The 16,786-nt window shown below is 40.7% G+C and overlaps 1 protein-coding gene across 1 annotated transcript in view; it reads right to left on the reverse strand.

Annotated features, from left to right (window-relative positions):
• The window catches only part of ATP6V0A1 (ATPase, H+ transporting, lysosomal V0 subunit a1), a 50,994-nt gene that overhangs the window by 26,974 nt on the left and 7,234 nt on the right, over positions 1-16,786 (reverse strand). The window contains exons 3-9 of the mRNA XM_010843102.1: positions 13,186-13,264; positions 11,931-12,028; positions 10,819-10,947; positions 5,091-5,194; positions 4,645-4,771; positions 2,722-2,804; positions 2,012-2,105 (exon numbers count right to left, since the gene is read on the reverse strand). Of these exons, the coding sequence (XP_010841404.1) occupies positions 2,012-2,105; positions 2,722-2,804; positions 4,645-4,771; positions 5,091-5,194; positions 10,819-10,947; positions 11,931-12,028; positions 13,186-13,264 (714 nt within the window). The remainder of the gene's footprint in view (positions 1-2,011; positions 2,106-2,721; positions 2,805-4,644; positions 4,772-5,090; positions 5,195-10,818; positions 10,948-11,930; positions 12,029-13,185; positions 13,265-16,786) is intronic.

Below are 16,786 nucleotides of genomic sequence, written 5' to 3' on the forward strand. Positions count from 1 at the left end.
GAAGGTTCTGTGTTTTTTTTTGGCCAAATTGAAAGAAATTAAGAGTTCTACTTACTAATGTTCATATTCACTTCGCTTCAAGCTAAAGAGAAACCTGAGGAAATGGTTTTCAGCTTTTCTAATTTTACCACCAAATCTATGGCTGAACAATGCAGTCACTGGCTTTTATCTGGTTCATTAAAGAGCAATGGTTTTCCATATGGAGCCTGTAACTCTGACTTGAAGAAGTCAGTGTCCCAGGCCCAGGAACGGACAGAGTTGTCACATCCGTACTTATGAACAGCAGGCCGCAGAACGCCCCTGAACATCAGCCAGCACTGAGGAGTGGTGGGAAAGAGGCGCTGCTGATCGCCATCATCTGCTTCTTAGAGACTCCATGCTGGGGAAGGAGACAGGAGACTCATGGCCTCTGGAGAGGATTCAGACTGCCACATACCACAGTCATCACAGAGCAGATGAGGCTTGATTTTTCTGTCAGGCTTTGTTTTCTGCCCAAGAAGCCCGATCCCTTGGAAACCAGCACAGAGTTACCTCGGAGGAATAATACTGCCTCGACTAGAGGTGGAAAGAAAGGCCAGGGACACTTCACATTCTACTGTCTTGTTTATCACCAAATATTTAACAGGTCTATAGCAGGTGAGGGGAGAAGCCAAAACCAGGCAAGCAGCTCACCACTCACTTGTGCATAAGAATCTATCTGAAATCTCAACATCTTTTTGAAAAGGAAAAAACTATATATTAATCATTTTAGCACAAGTGCTCCATCATAGCTGGTTCTTCAGGTCAGTTCAGGAAAAAAAGTCATGACTGCTCCCTGAGAAACTGTCCTGGGCAGTAGAAAGTAACTTCCACGAGAGGTTTAAAAAAAAAAAAAACCCATGGCATGCTAGGGAAACTCTTGTTCACTTGAGAATAAGGAACAAGGATACTTTCTCCCCTGATTGTTGACAATTTCACAATGACTATTTAAACTTCTGGAAGGATGCTAATAAACTTGCCCCCACCCCTACATCTCACTCCTTGGTATTCAATCCCTTTTAAAATTTTACTTCAAAAAATTAATCCATTAAAATTTTACTTCATACATTTTGGTGCTTTAAAAGTCAAATTCTAGCCATTTATAAAGGCTACAGCACATGTTCTTCACAGTCTACTGCAACCCTACTCATAAGGAGCGGGTATAACAGTCCTAGAAGCCAGAATGTACACATGGCTCATTACCCATCAGCAGTTCGAAGAAAACTCTCTTCCCTTGGTTAAACTGCTAAGTGCAGTTAACAGGAGCCAGCAGCAGGTCAAGTGGTGGGTCATACACAACAGGGGTTGAAATGTTTCAACATGTCGAACATGATTCTTAATATTTCAAGGTAACAATCATTACATTCTTTCAACAGGGAACCAAACTCCAACTGGGCACCCTTTCCCTCCCATGTATGTATAAATCATGACTCCCTCTTTAGAAGCCTGTGACAGCCATCACGTGCACAAACTACACACACTACGACTGGGTAAAAGTTCCTTCCTGGGTAACAAGAGTTACCCCAGGACTCTGGCTAGACTGTATGTTCAGACTCAAGGTGACCAGGAGGACACACACCAAGCTATTAAGAGTAGCTGCCTCTGGAGGTAGAGCATGTCTGTGAGAGGCAGAATTGATTTGATATGTACTTCTGTATTATTTGATTTTTTTCTTAACTAAGCATACTTTATTATTCATACTTCATACTTCATTCACTATAAATGTATCTCAGACTCATGAGCTGGGGAACTGAATATTCTAAGCAACAACGATTTCAGGTGCATAGCATCTCTGTCTCATTTGAAGATAATTCACACCATTTTAAAGTCATTCCCTGTGGGGGATGGGGAAGAGTTTCAGGGAATGACTTAAAAATAGTACACACACACACAAACAAACATATCCTGAGCTTCTGTAAGTGCCTAATAAACTGTTAGTGCTTCAAGTAAGCAGTATTTCACAAAGACAAACTCCCTTGAGGTCTCAGTGTACCATTTGGAGATCATCAATCCTGGTATTAACTCCAGAAGCCATCTCCTTTCTCTCCTGCGGCGTCTCAGGACAGGGATAGAGTGAAGCCCGGAACCTGGAATGTGCAGACACAGCCTGAGGAACACTGACATTGCTTCACGGAGCCAGTTTAAGTAATCTCAGAACATAATCCCAACATACTGGAAGGACCAAAACAGGATTAGTTCAGACTGATGCACTAATCAATAATAATTATTTATGGGAAGGGGCCTACAATAGAGCAGCAAGCAACATTTGAACTGTCTTGGCATTCTCTGTAACTATTAAATTCCTTTAGATTAAAAAAGAAAGACAGAAGCAGTTATTACAAATCACATTATAAAGTGCTGGAGAAAAATGGCATGGAGAAAGGATCTCATGGGCAGAATTTCAGAAAAGTTTAAGGGCACAGTGCCTACGATACACTGCTAGGTATGCAAACCCATTGTCCAAAAACAATGTAGAATTTATAAACCATGAGTCCTAATTACTTTTCCCAAGAAAAGGAAATTGTGATTTTGACAGTCCGTAAAAAAAAAATAAACTTAGGCCATTTCTGGTCAAGATAACCTTCACATTATTAAAAAATATATTCCCCACGTTAAGGTGGACTTACAGGGCTTGTGTCTCACCATTCTACAGGCTTAACAGGTGGCCTGGCTACACCCTGCGGGGAGGCATGTTTCTCTTACCCTTCACAGATTTTCTTGACTCTGTTTTTCAGCTGATCGCCTTGGAAGAAAATGATGAACACAGACTTGTGCACGTAGTCTCCCTAGGCCCCAAACCAAAAACCAAGAATTCAGACTTATAACCCAGAAAACTTCTTAAGCATCTTTCTTTCTTGGTGACATAGAAACAACTGGAATCCTTTAAGGGTCTGGCAATCATGCACTTTAACCATTATCTTCAATCCATCTCTTAAGCTCCACAAGAACATTTGCTCTATAAAGATATACAAAAATCTTCCCATACTTGTTTTTAAACTCAATGAGGAGCTTGACACAGATGCAAAGATGATTCTCTTCTTAGTAGAATTTAGCCCTATCTACCAATTCAACTATTCAAACTGAATAATTCTTATATTGCCTAAATGACTCAAGTACAGAGAAGAAAGGAAGTCATTCCTGCCTGCTCGCATGCTCAGAAACTCCAGATAAAGGGGACTGAATAACTACAAGGAGCTGAGCAGCTGGGGAGAAATGCTGATGCACAATCTCATGATTCATGCTGAATTAGACCTCAGGGGGCAGGGAGGAAGGCAATCTATCCAAAGACCAAGTGTATACCTGAAGCCTGAGGCAAAGGTTAGTAGGAAAGATCAGAAAAAGACTCTATAGTGGGTGTTAGCCAGGACTGTCTCTGTATTTTCTCCAGTTCCTACAGAGCTTTTATAACAGGAAAACAAACAAAACTTTGGAGGATAAAGAAGGAAGAGGAGGGAAGGAGTAAGTAAGGCTCATGGGTCTTAAATTTCTAAGTTCTCCAGGAATTAACTGGAGCACATTCTTTGTGCAGCTGCTTTGTCAGAGACAGCCAGACCCTCCCTTTACTCCACTTGTTGATAAAAAATAATGCTTCTGTTGCCCAGGAACCTGGCTGAATATTCCTGAGAATAGCTCCACATGAGGTGTAACTGCTGATTGTGATGTTTCCATGACCCAAAGACAGCCTTCAGTAAGACTACAAAACTGGTACTTTAGGAGACTCACCGTAACCTAAGTGTCACCACCCTCCTACTCAGTCCTGAGGACATGATGCATTTACTTCTAGCTGAAGGACCCAGCTACTCTGAGAAGCCTCATAATTCAACCTCTCTTCTTAGGTTTAAAAAAAAAAAGAATACTAATTTAAGACACCCAAAAGATAATTAAGAACATAATAACCAACTCCAGGCTTCTAAATAACACTAATAGCAAAGTGAACTAAATTTCTTGCAGAACAGTTACTCATCTTTGCTTGTCATCTCTGAATGGATTCACCATATAAATGTAGGTTTATGCTAAGAACTCTGTCCTGTTATGTCAAATGCCAAGATGTTAAGTTATTCCTGCTTTCCAAAGCACTGGGTAGGGAATATCATCCTGTTTTGCACAACATAAATCTTGAAACTAAGTTCCTAAAATTCCCAACAAACAAGTAGACCAAAAACCATCAATTAAAGTTTCATCAACTTATGAAGATCACAGTTTAGGAAATCTCTCCTCCTTGTACAAATGGATGTTACCAAACTTGGAACCAGATGTCTTGCTTTAATTTTCATTTAAGAGTTAATGTTCTTTGGGTCCCAGATAAGTACCAGAAAACACATAAAGCTGAAATAACTGGAGGGAATTCCCTGGCAACTCAGAGGTTAGGACTCGGCACTTTCACTGCTGTAGCCTGGGTTTGATCCCTGGTAGGGGAACTAAGACCCCACACATCATGTAAACATTGTATGTACACATACGATGGAGGCGAAGAGGAAAAGAGGAGTCCCTCAAATTCACAGATCCAAACGGAGTAAATGTAAGGGCTCCTCTTGCGAGGGTCAGGTTCAGGTGGCACATGCTATGTTGCTGCTCTGAGTTCCCTGTACCAGACCTACTCCACCAGACGCAATTCCCTTGTCTTACAGTCACAGGATCCTCCAGGGGGTTTTCGATTTCAGCCTGCCGCAGGAACACATTCCCCCGGCACACCCGCCAAAGCATGCGCTCAAAAGTAGGGATGCGCTCCCGGTTAATCACACCAGCCACGAAGCTGTGGGGAGAAGAGCCAGATTGGGAATGGTTCCATGCCACAGGATAGGAGGAAAGTGAAGAGCAGGGGAGGGGAAAGATGTCAGACAGGAGGCTGGGCGTTGCTATGCCAAAATAACTGCCAAAATCTGATTCCTGGACTCAGCAGAGGGTTGACAGAACGACTTAGGAACTGAACCCAAAGTCAGTCAGCAACAACTTGCAACAGGCTCAGAAGAAAGGGCATCCTGGAAGGCAGTGAATGCCCAGCCTGACTGCTCTTCTGAACAGCAAAAATGGACATGACTCCGCTGAGTACAGAGGGTCGAAGTGGTACTTACCCAAGTCTCAAGGGCGTGCCTCTTCCCATCTCGCTTGGCTCCAAGAGGGACGAGGACTCTTCCAACAGGTCTGGATCCGCCATCTGCTGATGATGCAATTCAGCCTGAATTCACAAATCAATTAATATCTAATGAAAATAGTTAGTGGCATGCAGGGAACGAGGAACCAGGAGATAAGTTCAGAAAATAAAGATGAAAAAAAGAAAACCACCAAAAGAGAAGACATACCCACAAAAAGAAGACAAGAAGAACCGGGGAAGAAACAAAGAAAAGACAAGAGGTAAAGGAAGCAGAACTGCCCCAGTAAAGCATCTGGGGAAATGGTTTTAGAAATAAGGAATAAAGAAAAAAACGTTAAATGATAGTGACACCCGTATAAACCTGTGACTTGGTGGAAACCATTTTTTCTCTTATGTTTTCCTGAATAAGCCATGAAAGTATCAAAAATATTCTTGCATATGCATAGAAGCTGAAGTATTTCTTCCTTTTGAGCAAAAACAAGGCAGCTCAGCAGATACATTCAATATCAAATTTCCAGGCAGCTGCAAATTAGACTTTTCCCTGTGTAAGAATGTAAAAGATGGAGACTCTCTTTCCCAGGAAGAAAGCAAGGAGCTGTCACTGTCCTGAACAGGAGATAGATAGAAGGGGTGTCTCCAGACGTCTAGGTTTTCCATGCCCTTAAAAAGTCAAAACATGGGGGCTTTCAGCACACCCACTATTTAAAAGAAAAAAAAAAAAAAAAGCTTCAAACCATGGGATTTAAAGAGTATTCGTTGTCCAAAAAGGTAAGAAACACAATAGTTGGGCAGGCATGGGCCTTCACTGCATCAATAAAGGGAAGGAAAAGCGAAAACATACCTGAATGTCCTAGTTTCTGACCAGGAATCCAGGTAAAAAGTTCCTGTGGGCTTTACAGCTTAAGGATTCTTGAGAACATAGCTTAAGTCAACAATCTAAATCAAGTGAAAAAAAGTAACAGACAATAAGCCAATTCAGAACATGTGGACTAGTTGGATTGTTGAGATTTAAAATGATTTCCACCAGGACAGTTTATACAATAAAATGGAGGAGGAGCGGGACCTTCTCAGATGCAGACCTACATTTCTCAGCCTTTCTCTACACAATACTTCTTGCCCCGTTTCCTCTCAGCCTCTCTCTCCACAATACGTCTCGCCTTATTTCCTCTCACCAGGAAGGAGGAGCTGCCCTAAGAAATGAAGGCTAACTGACCGCTCCACTGCCTCATCTCCCCAGCTTCAATATCCATGGCCTACCTGTTTGACCAAAGACTAGAAGTGAGCCAGAGGAATCTTCCTTTCCAAAAGCAGAACTAAATAAAAATGAAGTCAGGAGAATTTTTCTCATCATCTTCACTCCAAATTTCAATTTGATTCTACTCTTATCGATCCTGCTATAAAAAAAAAAGCCACAGGGGATCCCTTCTTGATAGTCACAGGACTATAAATGTAAAGTCACAGGGTGGGGGTGGGGAACTGAGTATAAACCAGATAAGTCTGAAAGTCTAAACAAGTGAAAGCAATTGTTTGGGAAGTAAATTCTAGAAGCAGGATCAACTCTCAACGACCAAAAGAAAAAAGAAAAAAATTTCTTTAAAAAAAAAAATGAAGGATAGGCAGTGGGCACACCAGAAGTGCAGAGAAATACCACCATGAGATTTGGGAAACTTTCTGAACTGAACTGAAGATGAGATAATGAGGGCACAGGTTACTACTTGTTCTCAAGTGCGCAGTTCTTGTTTCTGCTTAAAATCAAATCCGCTGACTACAAACCACAGGCAACTTGCTTTGAGGATCCAGAGTAACTACAGCATTTCATCTTGCTCTTAGGATGTCCCTTAGCAAAAACCAGTGAAACTCACAAGCCTCCTGTCTACTCTACTGCATGGTTCACAATGCTTGGTTTAAGTAAACCATAAAGATAAAGCTCAATGCAAATATGTGCTCTAAAGGGGAGAACTGATGGAAAAGCAAACAGTGCTCCTCTAAAGGAGAAGGCTCCATCTAGAATCTCTGGGAATACCAAAAAAAAAAAAAAAAGGCAGAATTAAAATCAAATACAAATTTACAATAATATTCTAATTAATAATTACACCATTTCAAACTTAAGAATCCTTCAAATGAAATAATTGTGCCTGATGAGAAACTATCCAGAACCACTAACTGAGGGCCTTTAAAGCAATATCTAAAACCATGTCATCAAGTATCTCAGTCCTAATCTGGGTTCTTTCATAAAAATACTGCCAAAGTTCTTCTACATTACTTGCTGTGCCCTCTGGTTTACCCGTTCCCGCAGTCAGAATACTAAAACCATGCCTTGAAAGAGGAAGTAGCACAACTTCAATAGTTCTATTTCTACTCTTCAGTATAAGCAGCACATCCAGTTCAAGCTACATGACCAAGAGCAAATACTTTTCTTTCCATTGACATGAGAAAAAAATTACATTTAATCACCCGAAGTATTCACGCAAGCCCCAAAGGAGATGGCAGATGGGAAAGAAAAGTAAAGAAAGCAGATGGATGGAAAACTCAGAAGGAAAGGAAGGCAGGGCTCTGCATGCCATTAACCATTACTTTTCCAGTCTTCTTTACGCTTTCATATGTTATGGTGCTTATGGTAAAAGATGCAGAGAAATCTCTCCAGCTCTTACAGTTCTTCATAAGCAAGAAGACTGAGAAAAGGATAATCATTAACAAGTCATTTAAAATGCTCTGGATAAGAAATGGCTAAGTTGAATTTGTAATCATCATAAATCATAAGACTATTCAATATGTGTTTACCTCTCCCCTTCTCCACACCTGGCCAATCATAACCCCTATGCCTGGAGACGCAGTGAATCATTTTCTGATTTAGTCATTTTCTGCTAACTCATTATTGTAAATTACTGATCATATTCACCAAATTATATTCAAAAGAAGGGTTTAAAATAGGTAGTGTTTCAGGCCATTGGCAAACATTATAATCTCAGGCATGGAAGAAAGGCTCATGAAAAGTCTACATTTCTGAGACTCGAGGTCCCAAGTCTCCTGATCTTTTGCATCGTGTGAAGCGTGTACTCGCAGGTGCAGACGTGCTTAACTCTGTGCGGCTCTGTCTCCTGTCCTGGCAGCGACCCTGAGGCTGCTGTCTGGCCTCAGCAGGGCAGGGGCTATTGAAAGGGGCCTGGCTGAGGCTGTGAGCTAATGGCGAGAGTGGACAAGATGCTGACTGTGCACGAGGAGGGAAAAGGAGGGGTTCCTGCCACTGGAAATAGCGGGACTGATGACGACAGCAGCAGAAGAGCCTCTCACAGCCAAGGCCTCATGCTCAAAAAAATGCTTTGCATGAGTAGGAGGCGGGAAACGATGCAAAATGGAGAGGGTGTGAAGGTCATGCCTGACTTCTCAAGATGGGCATTTCATGTTTACACCTATTAACCACAAAGAAAATTCCTAAACCCATAGTAACAATTTTAAAATCTTATATCATCTTTCCAAGTGATTCTGCTTATTTTGTTTTTACTATTATTGTGTGTGTGTGTGTGTTTTTTTTTTTTTGTATTATAAAATGAAGAGTTAAAAAAACTATTTTCCTTAAGGGAGTCCACTTGTCAGTCTTTTTTTCAGAATTTCTCCCAGAATGAACTAGACTAGGAAGTCTATCCCAATCCTTAAAACTCAGGAGACTATGAAAAACATTCTCATATATCTCATCAATATCCCAGCAAAAAACTAAAGGGTATATCAAAAGGGGGTAAAAGGCAGGGAGAGGGTCAAAGAACTAAGTACCCAATAATGATAAAAGTAACTGAGCTTTGATCTTGAGGCCAGGTTTACTTTGGATCTGTGGGCAGCAGCTTGGACACGTATAAAAAGCACGCCATCTGTGAGCCTAGGGAGTCACTGTGTTCGTGGATGTTTCCAGACATGACTAAGTGATATAGCCCTTGAACACAGAGACCATGTCACCCAGCTGATGCCTCACAAACAGCAAGTGCTCTTCAAATGATCCAACAATAATAATGCTGTATTATTATTAAATATAATATTATTATTAAATAATAATAATGTTTAGGCAGTGAGTATACTGGAATTCCAGATTATTTGTTCATCAAAAACCACCTGACATAAGTGACCATGCCTGTTGCAAAAGACCTGGAACACTTGCAAAGAGCTAATTACACTGTCCCATATCCTTTAATGTGATGATAGTGGGGACTGGTGAAAGAAGTTACAGTCAGTTTCAAAATTCTCAACTCAGCAAGCAAACTGAATATTCATACCCTCTCTCTCCTGATATGTAGCCTGATCCTGATTCTCAGGACCAGGCAATTTAATTCCTAGGAGCTTTTCCCCCTTTCCCTGGCTCCAGTAGATCTTGTTAATTAGCATGGTTTCTCTGAGTCAGATATTCAGTTACTGAGGAATGTAACACGTCTTCAGCTGACTTTCCCCAGCCCCGTGTGGTTCTCACGCTAGCATGCTTCAGAATCACCTTGTGAAAATGATCGCTGGGCCCCACCCTCAGGGTTTCTGAGTGAGGACTGAGAACTGGCATTCTGACAAGTTCCCAGGTGAGGCTGATGTTGCTGGTTGGCAAACCCCTGCTCCAGGCTAGAGAACTAGGGAGAGTTATTTTTTCTTCAAAACATAGAAATTAAAAGTGAAACCGAGGACTTATCAGATACTAACTAAAGCAGGCCTTTTGTTTTTTTTAAAAGCTTTGCTAATTTTTGTTGTTGAGCAAAGGAAATAAAGAACTTAATGGGGTGGTCTCCCTGGTGGTCCAGTGGTTAAGGCTCTGCAGTGCTTCCAGTGCAGGAGGCATGGATTTGATCTTTGGTCGGGGAACATGCTGCAAGGCGTGGCTGAAAATTTTTTTTTTAAAAAAACAACTTATGGGAAGGCATACTGAATAGTGACTGGGACAATCTATGAAATGTATGATGTTGCTAATCGGGTGGCAAAGACACCTATAAAATAGAAGAGTTACCCATATTTTAGGCCATCAGTAAAAGCATGTCCACACCGGAAGCTAAGACTCCTCCCCAGCTTTAATTGGGAGAAGGAAGCCTTTTGAGAGCCTTGTTCCAAATCCCTGTGGTGGGGTCACTTCAGCAAGCTGTCCCCTGGCAACTGAGTCACCTACATTTTTAACCCAGGAACTTATTAACATTTTGCCCCTACAAGGTACTGAAGTTGAGTTTAGAGGAAAATCCAGGAATTTCAAACAAGAATCCTACCAATTTTCCATACAACATAAAAAACAGCTCTCAAATTAAGTGTGCTTGCCATCTGGAGTACTTAAAAATATGCTCAAAGGCTGACAAGCAACCACAGAGGATACAAGCTAAAATTTAATGACAAAAGGTTTGGAGATTAAATTTTTGTTTCAATTTCATGTATAACTTTTTCCTGTTGCTTCAACTTCAAGCATATACTTACCTTCATATGTAAAATTTCATCTATGTTTACACAACTACTTTAGGATTCCTTTCCTCATTTTGAGATGAAAAACTGCTGAAAATGCAAAAATATACAAAACCATGGCTGGCTGTGTACTGCATGGAAAATGGAACAGAATCTGACATTTCTTCAACTAAAACAGGGTGCAGAAATGGTATTGTTCCCAAACTAGCAAATTAAAATAATTATTGGAATAAAAATATGGCCCATTAGTGCTGGTGTAATATCAGCTGCTTAAATACTAAAAGAAACAGTAGTCTGACCTCATCAAAAAACTGTTGAGTTTTGCGAAGTATAAATTTTAATTCAGTTAGTTCTAGGAAATTTCTCTTCAGAGCTTCCTGGTTTGTGTTGATTTCCTTCAGTTCATTTTCAATCTTCTCAAAATTAGCCTATAGAAAAACAAAACAAACAAACAAACAACCAAACTATTAACTCACACTAAGCTCAAAATGCTTGCTCTAAAAGACAGATGAAATAATCCATCCTGCAGAATGCTGACCACGCTGAATGTTCAAAGGTATCTTCATATCTACCCAGCAATACATCTGGCCCTGTGTATTCTTTGGTTCCATATCCACAGATTGTATAGTTAATCATAGTTATGCTTAGTTATGGTTAGTTAACCATAGGTCAAAAATATTTGGGGAGGAACATTTTCCAGAAAGTTCCAAAAAGCAAAACTTGAATCTGTTGCTCACTAGCAACTATTTTACCTATGATCTACTTTGTATTTACAATGATTAACATAGCATTTACATTGTATTAGGTATTGTAAGTAATCCAGAGAGGATTTAGAGTATACGGGAGGATGAGCGTAGGTTATATGCAAAATACTACAGCCATTTTATACAAGGGTCTTGAACACCAGCAGATTTTGATATTGAGGGAAGGGCTGGAACCAATCTTCCCTGGTTACTGCGGGATGACTGTACTGTGTTTTTACCAGGGTGGTTTTCTTTATAAAGGTTTTTTTTTTTGCTTAAAATAGCCTCTTTTTGTCTATAGATTCTGTTATACACTTGGTTAAATCCCCCAGCGGACTTTAGATAAAATAATGATTGAAAAGTCTATCGAGATTTTATGAGATTCAGTTTATGAGATTACTAATAAATTACTAGTTAAATTAACATTAATCCAATAAATTTTCAACAAGCCAATAAACATTAGTGGCATGTGACAGTATTGGAGATATTAATACCACAGTGATTTTTATATCATAAAAAAGGAAATTCATTTTAATCCCGTCCACAAGAATCTTGCAATCAACAGAAAAGGACAGCAAGAATTATTCTACTTTCCATCTACTTAGGAAAGTAATTTCTGCCCTGAAATATAAAGAAACTTTTCTGGCTTCCTCAGAAGAATTATTTACCTCTAAGTCAATCATGTCCCGGGGGAAGGGCACCTCTGGGTTTTCACCAGTGTCCATAATTGGGATGTTAGCTTTCCTTATCTCTTTCTCAACAAATCCTAGAACGACAGAATCAAAACATTCATGTCTAGATCCACATGTCTGGAACTGCCAATATCTGAGGAAAAAAATAGTAAGATCCCAAACCTGGCTAAGAAGAGCTTCATTCTAAGAAAGACACTTTTCATATAAAAGAAGCAGAGCTTGTACCTCCTTTTTGCTTCACACTGCTCTTCCTCCTACCCCACATTCTCTAAAGCACAGTTCCTGCAAAGAGGTTTATCAGTCCACTACTGTCTTCTTCTCCTCTTCTGATCTTAACACTGGTTCTCATCTGTGTCAGCTCTCAACCCTGTGTGATGGCTCTGGTCACAGATATTGGTGCAGAGGAGAGCTAAAGTAGAGTGTTACTCAGTAGAGTATTTGACCCTCAGCACACTAGTGAGACAACTCCAACCTACAAGGGTTTCGTTAAATTTGAAAATAGGTCAGCTCTGAGTTAAACAAAACAAGAAACAAAGCACAGAAAAAGCCCCAAAACACAGGAGAAAAGTGTGTTTTCAGGTGATAACTACTGACTTGTTTTTCAGCACAGAGACTAAATTCACCTAACTGAAAGTTGGCCTCATATAGCAGCAAGATCTTGGGTTTTGGAGGCAGACAACCTGGATTCAGACACTGATCCCATCGTGGCCACTTACATTCTTGGGCACGTCACTTAACCTCTCTGATCTTTAGCTTCCTCATTTACTTAAATAAGGAAACTGATACCCTGCTTGAAGGAATGCTGTGAGGAATGAACAAAATAAAGCGTATGAACACCCTAACTCTCAATAGTACCTCAATAAATGTTAGGTTCTTCCCGCATAAATAGACAATTTAAAGCTGGCTATGCTGCCATCTAAAATTGATGGTGTTCTAGGTCCTATCTCTCAGAATTCTACAGTGTAGCACTGACATAAAACTCTTATCATAAAAGAAAAACAAAAAACAGTATTTTCAGCTTGCAGCCTTGTCATCTCAAAGTTTCTATTAAGCACCACCGAGCCCAAATACCACACATCTACTTGTGCACAAGAAATTCATCTTCACATTAGACTGCAAGGTTTTTTCTCTCTTTTTCCTTTCATAGTATTTTCTTCCTTTATGAAGAGGACTCTAATTTAAGACAAAGGGGTCACTAGAGGAACATCAGACAAGACCAAAATGCACATACGAAGCTTTCGGTCCATTTCTTCACATCTTCTAACTTCATTCACAAATTTCCTCTGGAAAACGTTCACATCTGGATTTAACTGCAAAATAAGAACAGAATACCAAATACTGTATCCATTTCCTCTCTTTCATAAGCAACAGATCCTGTGAAGTGAAAACCTAGTTCTATGTCAATGTGTCAGTTCAGTTCAGTCTCTCAGTCGTGTCTGACTCTTGGCGACCCCATGAATCGCAGCACGCCAGGCCTCCCTGTCCATCACCAACTCCCAGAGTCTACTCAAACTCATGTCTATTGAGTCGGTGGTGCCATCCAACCATCTCATCCTCTGTCATCCCCTTCTCCTCCTGCATTCAATCTTTCCCAGGATCAGGGTCTTTTCCAATGAGTCAGCTCTTTGCATCAGGTGGCCAAAATATTGGCTAATACAATGCTATTAAAAAACTTTCTACTGATCCACACAACCCGCTTTAGGACCAGTCACACCAAGGAAACGTAAAAACCCTTCTCTCACTGCTGCAGGCTTATTACTGGAATGGAGGCAAATATGACAAAACACAGTAGCACACAATGTTCATCTCAGGCCAGAAGGCTCAGTGAGCACAACCACCTCCCAAATATAGGCAATGGATATAATAGAAGCTTTGCCTGCTTTTCCTTCTCTCCTCCTTCTCAGTCAGTAGAGAGAGAAAGCAAACTTCTCTCAGTTTTCTGCCCAGGGTCTTCACCTTCTAGGTGACAGGCTTATTTATTCAATCATCCACCCATCACAAGTAATTTTCAAAACAATGCCACAAGATATTCTGGGAAACACAAATAAGAATAAAACAAATTCCTCCTCATTAAGAAGCTTGCAACCTAATAGGGAAGAAAGATGAATACAACCCATAAGATAGACTATGATAAGTTCCATAAAAGTAATACAAATAAAGAACTAACAGTTACTCAACATTTCTGGAGCACCAAATATGCGCCAGACACTATTAGGCACTGGTATGAATACAAAGAGTAAGATATGTCCCAGGTTTGAAGAGCTATCAGCCCTACAGAAGAGACAGACAGAAACCAATCAATACAACTTTTGTGAAAATATTATTAAAGAGTAAGCAAAATGTTGTTGGCAGTTTCCTATAAACATTCACCTACCTACCTCATGACTGAACATTCTACCACTAGGCACCTGCTTAAGGAGAATGAAAACACGTTCACAGAAACTTGTTCAAGAATGTTCGTAAAGACTTCCCTGGCAGTCCAGTGATTAAGATGCCATGCTTCCACTGTAGCAAGGGGCATGGTTCGATTCCTAGTCAGGGAACTCAGGTCCCACATGCTGTGCAGTATAGCCAAAGAAAAAAAGAATGTTTACAGCAGCTTTATTCACAATACCCCCAAACTAGCAGTGATCCAAATATCCATCAACAACTGTACTGTAAGTCACTTTAGTCATGTCCGACTCTGTGACCCCATAGACGGCAGCCCACTATGCTCCCCTATCCCTGGGATTCTCAAGGCAAGAACACTGGAGTGGGTTGCTGTTTCCTTCTCCAGTGCATGAAAGTGAAAAGTGAAAGCGAAGTTGCTCAGTCGTGTCCGACTCTTAGCGACCCCATGGACTGCAGCCTACCAGGCGCCTCCGTCCATGGGATTTTCCAGGCAAGAGTACTGGAGTGGGGTGCCATTGCCTTCTCTGTCCACCAACATGAGGCGGGATAAAAGCACTGTGCTATGTTCATATCATGGAATAAAAAAGAATAAACTACAGAAATATATAAAATGAGATTAAATCTCAAGAACATGAAGTTGAATGAGTGAAAGAAGTTGGACATAAGAGTCTGGGTAATAAAAAAAAAAGAGTCTGTACTGTATCATTCATTTACATGAAGTTCAAGAACAGGCAAAACTAAACTATGATGGTAGAAATCAAAACAGTGGTTACCTACGGTGGGTATGGACTGACCAGAAGTGGGCAAGAGACAACCTTCTGGGCTGCTGGAAATATTCTGTATCTTGATTGGGGTGATGGTTATAAAGGTGTATACATTTACCAAAATCATCAACTTGTACTCCTAAGATCTTTGCATTTCATTGAATATAAAAGTTTATCTCCATAAAAAAAAAATGAGGGCAAAAAAAAAGGGGGGGGGGACAGACACACACACAAGGAATAACTGATTCTATCTTGGGGGACAAGAGAAAAAATGCACAAAGGTAACACCTGAGCTGGCAATGAGGCAGAGTTCAACAAGCAGAAATAGAATGCAAGCAGAAAGACCATGACAAGTGACTCAGAGACATAAATCAATCATATTCTCAGAGAATGGGGGACATTTTCTACAGATCAAGATGAGGGAATGCAAGGAGCAGGATGTGGAAGATTTTGTCCTCTGGGCAATAATATGGCATCAAATGATCTGATTTTTACTTTTTTTTTTTAAAGATTTGCTGTTTTGAAGAATATTGTATGTGAAGAATGAACTGTAAGAGAGAGAAAGACTGGTAAGAGAGAGACTAATAAGGAAATTATTGGTATTATGTATCACTCATCTCACATGCTAGTAAAGTAATGCTCAAAATTCTCCAAGCCAGGCTTCAGCAATATGTGAACTGTGAACTTCCTGATGTTCAAGCTGGTTTTAGAAAAGGCAGAGGAACCAGAGATCAAATTGCGAACATCCGCTGGACCATGGAAAAAGCAAGAGAGTTCCAGAAAAACATCTATTTCTGCTTTATTGACTATGCAAAGCCTTTGACTGTGTGGATCACAATAAACTGTGGAAAATTCTGAAAGAGATGGAAATACCAGACCACCTGACCTGCCTCTTGAGAAATCTGTATGTAGGTCAGGAAGCAACAGTTAGAACTGGACATGGAACAACAGACTGGTTCCAAATAGGAAACGGAGTACGTCAAGGCTGTATATTATCACCCTGCTTATTGAACTTATATGCAGAGTACGTCATGAGGAGAAGGCAATGGCACTCCACTCCAGTACTCTTGCCTGGAAAATCCCATGGATGGAGGAGCCTGGTAGGCTGCAGTCCATGGGGTCACTAAGAGTCGGACACGACTGAGCGACTTCACTTTCACTTTTCACTTTCATGCATTGGAGAAGGAAATGGCAGCCCACTCCAGTGTTCTTGCCTGGAGAATCCCATGGACAGAGGAGCCTGGTGGGCTGCCGTCTATGGGGTCGCACAGAATCGGACATGACTGAAGCGACCTAGCAGCAGCAGCAGCAGCAGCAGCAGCAGCAGAGTACATCATGAGAAATGCTGGACTGGAAGAAACACAAGCTGGAATCAAGATTGCTGGGAGAAATATCAATAACCTCAGATATGCAGATGACACCACCCTTATGGCAGAAAGTGAAGAGGAACTAAAAAGCCTCTTGATGAAAGTGAAAGTGGAGAGTGAAAAAGTTGGCTTAAAGCTCAACATTCAGAAAACGAAGATCATGGCATCCGGTCCCATCACTTCATGGCAAATAGATGGAGCAGCAGTGGAAACAGTGTCAGACTTTATTTTGGGGGGCTCCAAAATCACTGCAGATGGTGACTGCAGCCATGAAATTAAAAGATGCTTACTCCTTGGAAGGAAACTTATG

The sequence above is a fragment of the Bison bison genome, unplaced genomic scaffold (genome assembly GCF_000754665.1).
Source record: "Bison bison bison isolate TAMUID 2011002044 unplaced genomic scaffold, Bison_UMD1.0 scf7180017864180, whole genome shotgun sequence".
NCBI lineage: Eukaryota > Metazoa > Chordata > Mammalia > Artiodactyla > Bovidae > Bison > Bison bison.